The sequence below is a fragment of the Macaca mulatta genome, chromosome 1 (assembly GCF_049350105.2).
Source record: "Macaca mulatta isolate MMU2019108-1 chromosome 1, T2T-MMU8v2.0, whole genome shotgun sequence".
Classification (NCBI taxonomy): Eukaryota; Metazoa; Chordata; class Mammalia; order Primates; family Cercopithecidae; genus Macaca; species Macaca mulatta.
In genome coordinates, this window is record NC_133406.1 from 204,655,554 (window position 1) to 204,671,064 (window position 15,511).

General features: G+C 48.4%; 1 protein-coding gene across 4 annotated transcripts; it reads left to right on the forward strand.

Moving 5' to 3' along the window:
- The first annotated feature begins 2,635 nt into the window (after window positions 1-2,635).
- Window positions 2,636-15,220, forward strand: TRAPPC3 (trafficking protein particle complex subunit 3). Of its 4 annotated transcripts, none has more exons than XM_015135130.3 (5): window positions 2,636-2,659; window positions 11,663-11,760; window positions 12,010-12,109; window positions 13,822-14,004; window positions 14,471-15,220. In XM_015135130.3, coding segments are annotated over exons 2-5 (405 nt in total). In that variant the 5' UTR covers window positions 2,636-2,659; window positions 11,663-11,758; the 3' UTR covers window positions 14,591-15,220.
- The last annotated feature ends 291 nt before the right edge of the window (window positions 15,221-15,511 follow it).

The following is a 15,511-nucleotide window of genomic DNA, read 5'->3' on the forward strand; positions in this document are numbered from 1 at the left end:
GAACAGAAAGCTATCCCTTGTGTTGTTTTCTAGGGAGAAGGAGAAGAGGGTGGCGAGGGGACATCTGGTGTTCCTCAATGTCCTGGACCCTAGAGGTTGTAGGGAGGGTTTGGGATTTGGGAATGATGGAAACCGTAGGGAGAATCCTTGGAACAGCTGTCTAAGGAGTTTTTTTTTTTTTTTTTTTTAAAGACAAGGTTTCAGTTCTGTCACCCAGGCTGGAGTGCAGTAGTGCAAACATGGCTCACTGCAGCCTCCACCTCCTGGGTTCAAGCAGTCTTCCCACCTTAGCCTTCCTAGTAGCTGGGGACCACAGGTGCACGCCACAATGCTCAGCTTGTTTTTTTTTTTTTTTTTTTTTTTTTTATAATTTTTATTTATTTTTGTTAGTAAAGAAACAAAAGAAGCCGGGCGCGGTGGCTCAAGCCTGTAATCCCAGCACTTTGGGAGGCCGAGACAGGCGGATCACAAGGTCAGGAGATCGAGACCATCCTGGCTAACACGGTGAAACCCCGTCTCTACTAAAAAATACAAAAAAACTAGCCGGGCGCGGTGGCGGGCGCCTATAGTCCCAGCTACTCGGGAGGCTGAGGCAGGAGAATGGCGTGAACCCGGGAGGCGGAGCTTGCAGTGAGCTGAGATCCGGCCACTGCACTCCAGCCTGGGCGGCAGAGCGAGACTCCGTCTCAAAAAAAAAAAAAAAAAAAAAAAAAAGAAACAAAAGAGTGACTATTTCATAACAGAACAGCCTTTTTAAAAATTATTTTTTATGGAGATGGGGGTCTCACTATGTTGCCCAGGCTGGTCTCAAACTCCTGGGCTACAGTGTTCCTCCTGCCTTTGCCTCCCAGTATGCTGGGGTTACTGGCATGAGCCACTGTGCTCAGCCTAAGAAGCCTTTAAGAACCCATCTGAGTGAGGAGGGGATCATATAGATCAACCGGAGATGGCCCCCACCCCCACTGTTAATTCAGGACTAATGACATTGCAAGTCCCAAAGAGGAAGAGACGCCAAGTGGAGGAATCCCAGGCAGAGAGAGGCAAAATCTCAGAGGCTGTTGGACAGGCAGGGAAAGGCTCCACCTCCAGTCTCTCTAGAACCGCCCTGCTTGACAGCAGGCAGGGTGGGGTCGGGTGGCTGGCCGTGAGTATGACTCAGGTTTCTGTGGGCAGCCAAGGGCAGCCGGCAGGGAGGAGCCCAGACCGACAGACAGGCTGGCCAACTGCAGCTTTCACCTCAGCTGTCCTCTCTCCTGGGAATGCAGAGGCCTCTTCTCAAGATGAGCTGGCCCTTGGGGGCTAGTTGACCCCTGCTTTCCTCCCCCAACCCCAACCAACCCTCAAGTTCCTTCCCAGAGCCCTCGGCCCTTGGCTCCTTCCCCTGTGGCATTACACAGGATGGAGAGTGAGGGGTCACTGCCTCTAGGGAGAAAACAGAATGTCTGGGGAAAGGGGTATAATAATGATTGGTCCTGCAACCTGAGGGAGGGACTGGGGGAACCCTGGGCACCAGCTTGCAGCCTGAGCAGCCCCCCCAGCCCTCCCTAGCCTGGCTGGCTCATGTCTGGACAGGCTGGTTGTCATGGTGAGGGCTAGGGGCCAGAATGCAGCTGCTACAGTCAGGCTACCAGGCCTAAGTGAACAGAGAGTGCTCAGGGACCCCCCAGCCCAGCTTTCTCAGAGTTGATCAGCTGAGAGACCGCTGGAGCTGAAACCAAAGAGCTGTGGTCAGGGACTGTAGACTTCCCCTTGGTGATGGGTGAGGGTTCAGCCAGCACATTCCCTTCGTGTTTCTGGGGCCTGTTTGTTGGCTTGTTTTTGGAGGGTGGCTGGAAGGGAATACACGTTTATTTTATGCCTTTTATGCGCCCAAGTGCTGGGCATGCGTGGCTCACCAATCTTTACAACAACTGAGAGAGATTCAGCAACTTGCCTAAAATGGCAAAGCTGGGATTAGAACTCAGAACTGACGGCCACGACAGCTAGTGATCTTTGTTTCCTGGGAACCAGGCAGTGTAGCTGTTCTAGGGGGATGGAGGGGGAGAAAGTGACTTGAACTTTATCTAAAAGACTGGATATTCCATCACGAAGCCACAGGTGGTAGAATGCGATGCTGGCAGCATTTGGGGTTTGGGAACAGATGGCAGTCTGAAGAGAACGGCACTAGCGAAATGCTTGGCACATAGTAGGTCATTAAATATTTTTCTAATGAAGAAGCCAATTCTGTGTGAGTCATTGCTAGTTTTCTGGGACATCTTGGGAGCTTCTGGAGCTGAATCGCAATAGCGGAAGAAGCTAGCTCGAAAGAGGGACTTTCCAAGACCAACCCTGGCGAGAGAGGAATTTGCGGAGCATCATCTCTGAGCCGGGCGCGGGGGGAGGGAGTCCGGGGGAACCCTGTGGATTGCCCAGGATTACCGAAGGCTGCGGACGCCACCCAGTGGCTGGGATGCTGTCCAGGGCGAGCTGAGCTCTACCAGGCAGGCGCGCGCGGAGCACTCCGGGAGTGGTAGTTGACTGCGTTAAGAGGCGGTGCTGCCAAAGAGGCTGTTGGGTGTTGTAGTCCGACGTTTGTTGGGCGGGAGATACCCTCGTCGGCCGGACCACGAGTCCCGTGGTGCCCCGCGGCAGGCCACGCAGGCGCAGTGAGTCAGTGCCGGTCAGTCCCTTGGGCTGAGGGGCAGCGGTTAGGCGGGAGGCGTCTGCAGGGGTCGCCGAGCTAACCCTTGGCTAGGACAGTGGGGCGGGGCGGCCGGCACCATGTCCAGGCAGGCGAACCGTGGCACCGAGAGCAAGAAAATGGTAACTTGGAGCGCGTGACCTCGGCGGGCGGGGCGAAATTGAGGCATACAGGGAAGGGGCCCGGCCCCGAGCGCGAGGCGCGTTTGGAAAAGGGCCCTTTTGTGAGCTCTGGCGGGGGAAGCCTCTTGCTGGATCACTCCGGGGCGTCCCAGGCAGGTTAGGGGACCGTCGGAGAAGTTCCCCGGAGGAGACCTCTTTCCCGTGGAGACCCCGCCCCCAAGGCCTGAGTGCCGCTGTGTCCTAAGCCAACAACAACGACGGTAATAAATACCAGTAACTGCCACTTACTGCTCTCTTACTGTGTGTTAGGCACCGGGCCACGCACGTTACATGCATTCCAGTATCTCAGTTAATCTGCAGAGTAGCCCGTATCAGATGGATAACATGATTGCCGTTTTTACAGCTTGGAGAGCTTACGTAATTTGCTCACATTTACACCTGGAAAGTTAGGACTTGGACCCGTGTTTAACTCCAAAGCTAATGCTTCATACTGTTAGGCTATACTCTTAGGCTATAGTGACTCGCACTGTGGCGTGGGTATTGTGAGAGATGTTCAGTTACTGGTCATGCCAGAAAGGAACGTTTTATTCAATGAAATAAGAGATGGGCCAGAGTAAGCAGTGAGTGGTGCGCTTTATGGAGTGGGTGGCTCCCTTCTTTCCCGGGGAATAGTTGGACACCATATGGTCCTATAAAGTTGGACTAGGGGCTGGGGCTGCAAACTTAGGTCATTTTTCATTTTTTCTCCCCCGTCCCATCCCCAGACGAAGTCTCTCTCTGTCACCCAGGCTGTAGTGCGGTGGCACTAACTTGGCTCACTGCAACCTGCCAGGTTCAAGCAGTTCTCCTGCCTCAGCCTCCCGAGTAGCTGGGATTACAGGTGCCCACGACCACGCCTGGTTAATTTTTGTATTTTTAGTAGAGATGGGGTTTCACCATGTTGGCCAGGCTGGTCTCGAACTCCTGACCTCAGGTGATCCGCCTTCCTCGGCCTCCCAAAGTGCTGGGATTACAGGCGTGAGCCACCTTGCCCAGCCAATTTTTGTATTTTTAGTTGAGATGGGTTTTCACCATATTGGCCAGCCTGGTCTCGAACTCGTGGTGATCTGCCTGCCTGTTCGGACTCCCAGAGTGCTGGGATTACAGGGTGAGCCACCGCGCCCGGCCAAAAGATGAGAATATTTTGTTAGGAAACAATGTCAGGTTAGGGGAAACACATGGACCTTGATTGGAATTCTGACTTGATAGATCTTCAATTTCTTTATCTATAAAATGGGGATAGTAACGTCTACCTAATATTACATGGGGTGGTGTAAAATGTGAGGGGTGTGGTAAATGTTTCCTTCTCCTTTTCCTGTGAGATGAGCAGAGGTCTTCCTGGTTAGTTTTCATAGTTTGCTCTCATTTTATCCATTTTTTAAACCTGAAATCAATATTGAAATCTTTTAACAAAAACCTGCAGACTCTACCCCCAACTCCCAGTATTCTTCGTTTCAGTGAAGTAAGGTAATTAGGGAGGGGCAGCAGCATACTCCTGCCCTCAAGGCTCTTGGAACTCCCTTCCTCTAGATAGTCACCTGGCCCACTCCTGGCTTCATTCATAGTTACTTACATGTCACCTCCTTTGAGAGACCTTTCCTCCTGGTTACCTAATTCTCTAACCTCTAACTCTGTGCTGATTGTCTTCATAGCACTGTTTAATTTTAAATTTTAAATGATTTACCCAGGCTGGAGTGCAGTGGCATGATCGGGGCTCATCCAGCCTGACCTCCAGAGTTCAAGCAATCCTCCCACCTCAGCCTCCCAAGTAGCTGGTACTATAGGTGTGCACCACCATGCCTGGCTAATTTTTTTTTTTTTTTTTTTTTTTTAGCTAGGGGTCTCCCTGTGTTGCTCTGGTTGGTCTTGAGGTCTCAAACTTCTAGGTTCAAGCAATCCCTCCGGCTCCGCCTCACAAATTACTGGGATTGCATTTGTGTTCCATTTAAGCTTTCCAAGACCTAAATTGTTTTGTTTTGTGTTTTGAGACAGAGTCTTGCTCTGTCACCTAGGCTGGAGTGCAGTGGCCCGATCTCAGCTCACTGCAACCTCCACCTCCCAGGTTCAAAAGATTCTCCTGCCTCAGCCTCCCAAATAGCTAGGATTACAGGCACCCACCACTACGCCCGGCTGATTTTTGTATTCCTAGGTTGGTCTCAAACTCCTGACCTCAAGTGATCTGCCCACCTCAGCCTCTCAAATTGCTAGGATTACAGGTCTGAGCCACTGCACCCAGCCTTCTTTTTTAGCATTGATTTATTAAAATGAAAGTACACTCCATGAAGCAGGAGCAGGATTGAGCAAACGGCTCAAGAGCCACCTAAATTGTTAATATGCCCAAGTAACTAGATTTTAGTCTGTGCAAACAGAAACAGCCCTTTTGTCCAATAAACTTTTCCTCAGCCCCAACTATATGCAGAGCTCTGTGCTAGATGCTGTGGGAGATGCAAGGATGAAGTCCTAGTCCCCAACTTTGAGAAGCACGTACTCTGTGAGGGAGACAGAAATGTATACCATATATACTGTGTATCTTCTAGCAGTGGAAAAATGAAAAGAAATGTATGCCATACAGAGGTATAGTACCGGCTGCACCTGAGTTCTAGTTTCACCACTTACTTGCCGTGTTACCTTGGGCAAGTTTGTTCATTATTCTAGCATCAGCTTCGTCACCTTTTTTTTTTTTTTTTTTTTTTTTAAATAAAGGAACTAGGCCCGGTGCAGTGGCTCACGCCTGTAACCCAGCACTTTGGGAGGCTGAGGCGTGTGGATCACGAGGTCAAGAGACTCGAGACCATCCTGGCCAACATGGTGAAACACTGTCTCTACTAAAAATAGACAAATTAGCTGGGTGTGGTGGCACACACCTGTAGTCCCAGCTACTCGGGAGGCTGAGGAAGGAGAATGGCGTGAACCTGGGAGGTGGAGCTCGCAGTGAGCCAAGATGGCGCCACTGCACTCCAGCCTGGGCAACAGAGCGAGACTCTATCTCCAAAAAAAAAACAACCTCCTTAAGGAGATTTGACATTTTGTTTGGGGCACTGACTGGAAGAAAGGCCTCCTGAAAACTGTCAAGTGGTGTCTCACCTGAGTGTAGAGCTGGTTTCATTTACTTTGTTCATGTTGTACCTGAAGTAGTTGGAGATCATGTTAGCATAGCTGCTATAAATCCTGTGGTTTCTTGTCTGCAAAGCACATTCAAGTCGATTATCTTACTAGATCCTACCAACAGCCCTGTGAATGGCATGGCAGATTTTACTGTTTTACTGTTACTTTTTTTGAGTTAGAAGATTGAGGCTTAGCCCAGTGAATTGATTTACCTAAGTATTCACAGCTGTTAAGCAGCAAGTCCAGACTCCGAATCAGGCTTTCAGGATCTTGCTGTGTTGTCCAGGCTGGAATGCAGTGGTGTAATCACAGTTCACTGCAGCCTTGACTTCTTAGGCTCAAGCCATCCTCTCACCTCAGCCTCCTGAGTAGCTGGGACTACAGGCATGGGCCACCACACCCAGCTAATTTGTTCTATTTTTTTAAAGGTGGGTTCTCATTGTGTTTCCTAGGCTAGTCTCAAACTCCTGGGCTCAGGTGACCACTTCTGACCCCTGCCTCGGCCTCCTAAAGTGCTGGGATTATAGGCATGAGCCACCATGCCCAGCCAGAAAGTTGTTTATATTAATTCAAAATCTCTTTCTTTCCTTATTACTTGCCCTCCTTTTTTTTTTTTTTTTTTTTTTTCTGAGACGGTCTAACTCTTGTCTCCCAGGCTGAAGTGCAGTGGCGCGATCTTGGCTCATCGCAATCTCCGCCTCCTGGGTTCAAGCAATTCTCCTGCCACAGCCTCCTAAGTAGCTGGGATTACAGGCGCCTGCCACCACGCCTGGCTAATTTTTGTAGTTTTAGTAGAGAATGGGTTTCACCGTGTTGGCCAGGCTGGTCTCAAACTCCAGACCTCAGGTGATCTGTCCGCCTCGGCCTCCTAAAGTGCTGTACTTGCCCTCCTTGAACCTAGTTCAGGGTGCTCTCTAGCACCACACCACATGGAACCAGTTTAAGAATAAAAATAAGCATGTATTTCTTTTTTTTTTTTTTTTTTTTTTTTTGAGACGGAGTCTCGCTCTGTCGCCCAGGCTGGAGTACAGTGGCCGGATCTCAGCTCACTGCAAGCTCCGCCTCCCAGGTTCACGCCATTCTCCTGCCTCAGCCTCCCGAGTAGCTGGGACTACAGGCGCCTGCCACCTCGCCCGGCTAATTTTTTTGTATTTTTTAGTAGAGACGGGGTTTCACTGTGCTAGCCAGGATGGTCTCGATCTCCTGACCTCGTGATCCGCTCGTCTCGGCCTCCCAAAGTGCTGGGATTACAGGCGTGAGCCACCGCGCCCAGCCAATAAGCATGTATTTCTTGAGTACCTGCTGTGCAGTGGGTGCTCCACAAACATCATTATCTGGAATTTCGCTGGAATTGCACAGTAACTCTGAAAGGCGGGTAACATTGTCACCATTTTACAGATGGGAAAAACTAATGTTCAGGAAGGTTAAGCAGCAGCTTAGGATAACAAAGCTTTTTACAGGATAAATGCTCAACTATAAGAAGGCTGTTGAGTTTCAGTTACTTAACCTGTCATCTGTTAAATGGGGATGAATAATGTTTGTGCTGCTAGACTCTCATGGTTGTTAAGAGAAACTGTTACCAAAATAGATGTGTTGGCTGGGCGCGGTGGCTCACGCCTGTAATCCCAGCACTTTGGGAGGCTGAGGCGGGCGGATCACGAGGTCAGGAGATGGAGACCATCCTGGCTAACACGGTGAAACCCTGCCTCTACTAAAAATACAAAAAATTAGCCGGGCGTGGTGGTGGGCACCTGCAGTCCCAGCTACTCAGGAGGCTGAGGCAGAAGAACGGCGTGAACTCAGGAGGCAGAGCTTGCAGTGAGCTGAGATCATGCCACTGCACCCCAGCCTGGGCGACAGAGCGAGACTCTGTCTCAAAAATAGATGTGTTGCAGAAGATATTCATGTTTCTGGTGGTAGGAGAGATGTGTTGCTTATGTTCAGTGAAGAGATTGGGTTGGTTGACCTTTATGATCCCATGAGAACTTTTGTTTTAAAGGTCACAAGGGCTGAAAACCCAGATCTTCTGACTCTGCAACCTCCTGTCACTTATCTGATTTCCTCTTCTGTTCTCTCTTGCTTACTCGTCTCTAATGCCAAGAGTCTCCCGCTGTTTCTCAAACACACCAGGCGTACTTCTACCTCAGAATCTTTAGAAATAGTGCCTAGAATTTTTTTAGACCAGATATCTATCCAGATATCTTCATGGCTTACCAAATATCACCTTAGTGAGGCCTTCCCTGATTATTCTATTAAAATTAACCACCCCCCAACACACACACACACACACGTACGTACACACATAAATACCCCCAATCTGTTTTTGTGCTTTATTTTTCTCCATAGCACCTATCACCGTTTGGCAAATCATGTATTTTATTTGGCTTTGTTGTCTCTTCCCCTCCTGTTAGATAGCCTGGTACACAGTAAATGTTGAATGAATGATTTATTTTCATTATACCATAGCCCACTCCTATTTTATTTGTTTATATTTGTATTTATTTTTATTTTTTTAGACAGGGTCTCACTCTTTTACCTAGGCGGGAGTACAGTGGTGCAATTACAGTTCATTGCAGGCTTGACGTCCCAGGCTCAAGCCATCCTCCCCCTCAGCCTCCCGAGTAGCTGAGACAATAGGCATCCACGATCATGCTTGGCTAATTTTTTAAATTTTTTGTAAAGTTGGGGGGTCTCACTGTTTGCCCAGGCTGGTCTCAAATCCCTGGGCTCAAGTGATCCTCCCGCCTCAGCCTCCCAAAGTGCCGGAATTACCAGTGTGAGCCAGCACACCTGGCCCTCCCTTCCATTTTTAAAGCATAAAGGCCTTTAAGTTATACATTTATGTCACTCACAGTTCCACAGAGGCTTGGTTCGTAATTGAAGATGAAGATAGACTTGCAAATCAAGAGAGGGTATGGAGAGCCTAACTTAGGGATCCCATTCCCAGATCCCAGGTATATTGATTCCATGACCACCAGCAGATCTGTCCAGGACCTTGATTTTTCTTATTGGTAAATAGGAGGTAGCTGCATGTATAAGGTGCTTGATAAGATCATGATTTGCTTGTCACTTGGCATCATGGTGGCCTGAGGCTCTTGGAGTCTCCATCCAAGGGCTCATTAATAATGGAATGAAAGCTCTCCTGATTTAATGCAGTGGTGCCAATTCTCTGGACTGGTAACTGCTGGATTGTTTCCATCCATTCATGCCCAAACCATTCTAGTGCCAAGCCCTTGACTTTACTAAAAAAATCCTTCCCCTCCTTAACAGCTTCCCCTTAATTGCCATATTTGGTAAATAGTCTCTTGGAGGTACTGATCTGACTGTTTAGTTGAGTTCAAAGGGCCTCCTGATCCTGAAACTTATTTTCTTTGACTCTAGTACTGCTAAGTTTTTTGGGTATTTTTTTTTTTCTCCTGTTTTTCTTTTTATTGAGTAGGGCTTATTAATATTGCAGTTGTGGGGAAGAGTGGATAGGTTGACCTCTGGCTTAGAAATCTTTGATTTTTTTTCTCCCCAAATTACTTATTTCAATAATTAGCTGTTTGTCTTTGGGCACATTCTTTTTGTTTTGTTTTGTTTTGTTTTGTTTTTTTGGAGACAGAGTCTCACTCTGTTGCCCGGGCTGGAGTGCAGTGGTGTGATCTCAGCTCACTGCAAGCTCCGCCTCCCAGGTTCACGCCATTCTCCTGCCTCAGCCTCCCGAGTAGCTGGACTACAGGCACCCGCCACCTCGCCTGGCTAGTTTTTTGTATTTTTTAGTAGAGACGGGGTTTCACTGTGTTAGCCAGGATGGTCTCGATCTCCTGACCTCGTGATCCACCTGTCTCAACCTCCCAAAGTTCTGGGATTACAGGCTTGAGCCACCGCGCCCGGCCCTTGGGCACATTCTTTAACCATTCTGGGTCTCAGTTTCCTCATCTCTAAAGTGGGATTAATTCTTGCCTTTCCTAGATTACTGTGTTATCATGGGATAGATAATGAGATACAAGTAGAATGCAGTATTTAAGCAAAAGGCATTCAAATTGTTATTCTTGTAATGCCCCCATCATCAGGTCATGGGGATGGCATGAGGAGCATTGGGTTCTGAGAGCCTGGGCTTTTATATTTCTTACACTTTCTTCCCCAGAAAACTTGAAGAGAGGAAGCTTCTTTGCTTCGAATCTGACAAGGTTCTTTGCTTCAAATCTGACAAGCCTCCATTCAGAAGGAAGTCAGTGGGTGGTTATCCTGATTTTTCAGCCTTATTTCTGAGTTAATCCATTGGTCCAGATGTGCTGTTAATATGTTTCTTGCTTTTTTTTTTTTTTTTTTTTTTTTTTTTTGAGACGGAGTCTCACGCTGTTGCCCAGGCTGGAGTGCAGTGGCACGATCTTGGCTCACTGCAAGCTCCGCCTCCCGGGTTCCCGCCATTCTCCTGCCTCAGCCTCCTGAGTAGCTGGGACTACAGGCGCCCGCCACCGCGCCCGGCTAATTTTTTGTATTTTTAGTAGAGACGGGGTTTCACTGTGGTCTTGATCTCTTGACCTTGTAATCCGCCCGCCTCGGCCTCCCAAAGTGCTGGGATTACAGGCTTGAGCCACCGCGCCCGGCCTGTTTCTTGCTTTAACCCTGATAATACCTTTCACCCTGCCTGCTGCTTTCATTCTGTGGTCTTGGTATTTGTCACTCATTTCACCTTCTACATTGATTTCTTGGTAGATAGGTGACAGAATTTTTTTTTTTTTTTTGAGACGGAGTCTCGCTCTGTCACCCAGGCTGGAGTGCAGTGGCGCGATTTCGGCTCACTGCAAGCTCTGCCTCCCGGGTTCACGCCATTCTCCTGCCTTAGCCTCCCGAGTAGCTGGAACTACAGGCGCCCGCCACCACGCTCAGCTAATTTTTTGTATTTTTAGTAGAGACGGGGTTTCAGCGTGTTAGCCAGGATGGTCTCAGTCTCCTGACCTTGTCATCTACCCGCCTCGGCCTCCCAAAGTGCTGGTATTGCAAGCATGAGCCACTGCTCCCAGCCCCAGAATTCTTCATCTGAGAAAGGGTTTCTGTGATTTTAGCTGCTATTGTAATAGGAACCAGTTGATTCTGAAGAGTCACCTCTTTTCCTGGAAATATTTTGGCTGTGCGTTAAGAGGAACATTATTTTCTCCCATGCTGGTGACTTTGGAAAGGGGTTGTCATCAGGGTGATGAACTTGGTCTGGGACTTCCTTCCTTCCCCATAGACTGGGCCCCGGGTCCTCTGTTTCTCCTGGGAGGGGCCTTGGGAGTGCAGTTTACTCTAGGCCAGGACATTCTAAGACATGTGGAAGCCATTGGTCACATCTGCCAGCCACAGAGATGAGTTTGTAAATGTCTGTTTCAGTGTTTCACAGCTTCTAGTGAATGACTGTTGCTCCCATACCAGATTCTGGTGACCTGACGTGAGGCTTGACAGCTGTGGTGGAGACTTGGGTTGACTGAAGCCTACCTTGGTGTGTTGGAAGAGTGATTGCATAGTGTGTGAGGTGCCTTTTACAGCCCATTTTGCAGTAGTTCTGGCTGCAGCCCTGCCACTTTGACCTTGTGGGCCAGATTTTCTGGCTCCTTCATTGGGATGATGTTATTTTCCTCTAGACACACTTAGAGGGAATCCTGACAGTTGCATCAAGGCTGATACAGACTCTCACCACACTTTCTCTTTTGTGCCACTTGGTCCCAACTGCCTTTTGAATCTCTTTTAGAGCTCTGAGCTCTTCACCCTGACCTATGGTGCTCTGGTCACCCAGCTATGCAAGGACTATGAAAATGATGAAGATGTGAATAAACAGCTGGACAAAATGTGAGTGAGCTCCTTCACAGGAGAGACAGAAATGGGGCCTCCCAGCACATTGAGTCTACATTGTCCTTTAGAGCTTAAAACAGGGTTCTCTGTCTTTCTCAGCCAACATTTTGGGTACATTTCTCACTAAACTCATTTACTGGGATGTTTTTGAGATTATCCCCATTTTCCCTTTACTACCAACAACCTTACGTTCAAACAAAAGACATTTAGACTCCATCATAGTCTCTTCTCTAACTTCCTTCCCAGGGGCTTTAACATTGGAGTCCGGCTGATTGAAGATTTCTTGGCTCGGTCAAATGTCGGGAGGTGCCATGACTTTCGGGAAACTGCGGATGTCATTGCCAAGGTCATTATTCTGGGCCACCTGTCCATGCTGAAGAATTGCTGCTGGGAGGCACTGCTTACCACTCTTTCTAGCTCCCTTAGAGAGCCTTTAATCTCCCAAAAGGCTGGCTAGGCAGCTCTTTGGGTCAAAAAAGCGTTCCAGGTCATTAAGGAATAGCATAGATTATTTAATCCCCATGGATTAAAGCTCCACTGAAATAAAAGCCTGAGCTTTTCCACTGTGAAGGTGTAGCAGAGTAGCATAGGGGCAAAGAATACAGACTTGATCGGGCGTGGTAGCTCATGCCTGTAATCCCAGCACTTTGGGAGGCCAAGGCGGGTGGTTCATGAGGTCAGGAGTTCAAGACCAGTCTGGCCAAAATGGTGAAACCCCATCTCTACTAAAAATACAAAAATTTGCTGGGCGTGGTGGCAGGTGCCTGTAATCCCAGCTACTCGGGAGGCTGAGGCAGAGAATTGCTTGAACCCAGGAGGTGGAGGTTGTAGTGAGCCAAAATCAGGTCACTGCACTCAAGTCTGGGTGACAGAGCGAGACTCCGTCTCAAAAAAAAAAAAAAAAATATAGACTCACAAACCTGGCTTCAGTACTTACTAGTTATGTGTTTTTAGGTAAGTTATTTTAAATTTCTTTAATTACCAGTGACCTCATCCTTTTTTTTTTTTTTTTTTTTTGAGACTGAGTCTCGCTCTTGTTGCCTGGACTAGAGTGCAATGGCATGATCTCGGCTCACCGCAACCTCCGCCCCCTGGGTTCAAGCAATTCTCCTGGCTCAGCCTCTCGAGTAGCTGGGATTACAGGCATGCACCACCATGCCTGGCTAATTTTAATTTTGTATTTTAGGTAGAGACAGGGTTTTGCCGTGTTGGTCAGGCTGGTGTCGAACTTCCAGCCTCAGGTGATCTGCCCACCTTGGCCTCCCAGAGTACTGGGATTACAGGCATGAACCACCGCACCTGGCACCAGTTACCTAATCTTTAACCTGAAGAAAATAAGAGCTACCCACAGGGCTGTTTTAAGGCGTAAATCAATAATGGACACGAACATTTAGGTTAAATGCTAGTGTTTAGCATAGTGTGCATATAGTAAATGTTTACTATTACTAGTGTTAGTGCTGTCTATTACAGTATTAATAAATGACATAGCACCCATAACTTTGTGGTGTCAGTTACCTGAAGTTGGTCTTTCTGTTGTAAGCTTGCTGGCCATACCCAAATCCTAAAGAGGATTGACAGTGGAGAGAGCTTTGTGAGAGTTTGGAATTAGGAGGGCGGATAGGGTAGGACTTTTTCTCTGCCCAGTAATGTGTTTTCACTTTTAAGAAGGTACATTCAGGTAGCACAGACAGAGGACAGGGAAGTGGGTTAGGGGCCTCTGCACTCAGGCAGAGGAAGACTAGTGCTCCCTTCCACTGAGAAGTACAGGCAGACAGTGAGTGAGTTGTTGCTTACTTGTATGATGCCTAAGAAAGAAAAATATTTTTGGGAAAACAAAACAAAGCGACAGCCAAAATTGTATGATGCCGTGAAGGAGAGGGGTGCAGCATCACGTACAGATGCTTCTCCTTTGTTGCCCTGAGTGTCCAAAGCGTCATCTTGCGGCGGCCACAGGTTTGTTCCTGAGCCACTTACTTCCCCTTTGCCAGTTCTGTCACCTTCCCAGTGGTACAGTTCCTGCTGCTCTTCCCTAAAGCGCTGTTTTGTGTCCCCTGACAGGTGGCGTTCAAGATGTACTTGGGCATCACTCCAAGCATTACTAATTGGAGCCCAGCTGGTGATGAATTCTCCCTCATTTTGGAAAATAACCCCTTGGTGGACTTTGTGGAACTTCCTGATAACCACTCATCCCTTATTTATTCCAATCTCTTGTGTGGGGTATTGCGGGGAGCTTTGGAGATGGTGAGTGCAGCTCTTTATCTTCTGGGACACCTGAAATGCAATAGAGACTTGATAAGTGAATGGATGAAAGAGAGAAAATTCAGGGCTTTGGCTCACCCCAGCACTTTACTGTCTAAGATGGTGAGTCTGCTGAGGTAGGATCCAAGGTGGACATCTCTACATGGTGATGCTCCTCCATACCAGGCTGGAAGGTGGTGCTGCCAGTCCCCAAAGCCCAGGAACATCCATTCTCAGATAGGCTTATTTGGTGACAGTCTCTTTCTTGGGTATTCTTTGCTAAGTTTCTCCTTAAGGGTTGGAGCCATTGTCTTATGCAACAGAACATTGGCGCTGTCAATCCTGTCCTTGTGGGAAACCAGCCCCGCTTTTTTGGCTGCCGTGGATGAGTCAGTTATGCCCCATCCCCACTGGTTCCCTAGAGGCTGTGGCCAGGCAGTTACCCCTTCATTTTCCCCCTATCCCACAGGTCCAGATGGCTGTGGAGGCAAAGTTTGTCCAGGACACCCTGAAAGGAGACGGTGTGACAGAAATCCGGATGAGATTCATCAGGCGGATTGAGGACAATCTTCCAGCTGGAGAGGAGTAACCATCCCTAGGACTCGAGGATAGCCAGCAGAAGCACTGTTGGAGTCAGCAGGCCTCTGTGCTCCCTCTGCCCTCCAGAACTCAGTGACTCTTGAACATGGATGTTATATATTCTTATAACCTGTTTCCATTCTCCATTCAAATAAAGAGCAGACTGTGGTACAGTCCATTTACCCCATGTGTGCACATTCAGGAGCGACAGTCTCTGCTCCCTTTCCCTTGAGAGGGGCCAGATGTAATCACCCTTTGTTGGACTAGAAAGAGCTCAAACCTTTTACATTCCTGTTTGAATTTTTCCAAAGCAAAACCCACTTTGACCCCATTAAGAGGCAAGCCTGGCACATCTATCCCTGGGCCTTTAAAAAGCCATTTGCCTCAAATGGCTGTAGGGTTGTGGGGTGGAGGGAGGAAGGGCTGGGAGGGAGTGGGGAGGAGCTGCTAGCTGTAGTGTGACACACTGTAGTGCTTGCAGGAAAGGAGCCAGTCATGCCGGAAACACTGACTTCTGGGAAGCCACCCAGCTCTCATTCCTCCCTGCTGTTCGGAGGCAACATCTCCTCTTTTTACAGAGGGCACATCCTTTTTTCTTACAAATTCTTCAATAAAGACACATTCTTGAGTGAAATCCCAATCATGTCCTGTTTTCTTTCTGCTCATCCCCAGGTGTTTTGTTACAATGGTGTGAGGAGACCAGGTAGGTTCATGGGCCCTGTCTGTGTTTGACTTGGTTTAGCAGTGGCTTCTCTCCAGAGATGAGAGAGTCTGGGAAACCTGGGAGCCAGTATAAGCAACTGAAGCCCCTTCAGAGTCGCTTTTGGCTCTAGTGTGTGCAGCAAAATCTAGAAGCAGACCATTATTCCAGACGCACCTAAAATGAACTGTCCAGGGCACTTGGCCACCAAGTTGGAAGGTTTGGCTAGAA

Coding starts and splice junctions, on each gene's coding strand:
- TRAPPC3 (XM_077993402.1), top strand. CDS start 2,761: ATGTCCAGGCAGGCGAACCGTGGCACCGAGAGCAAGAAAATG. Junction 2,803..11,662: donor GCACCGAGAGCAAGAAAATG/GTAACTTGGAGC, acceptor AATCTCTTTTAG/AGCTCTGAGCTCTTCACCCT. Junction 11,761..11,985: donor AATAAACAGCTGGACAAAAT/GTGAGTGAGCTC, acceptor ACTCCATCATAG/TCTCTTCTCTAACTTCCTTC.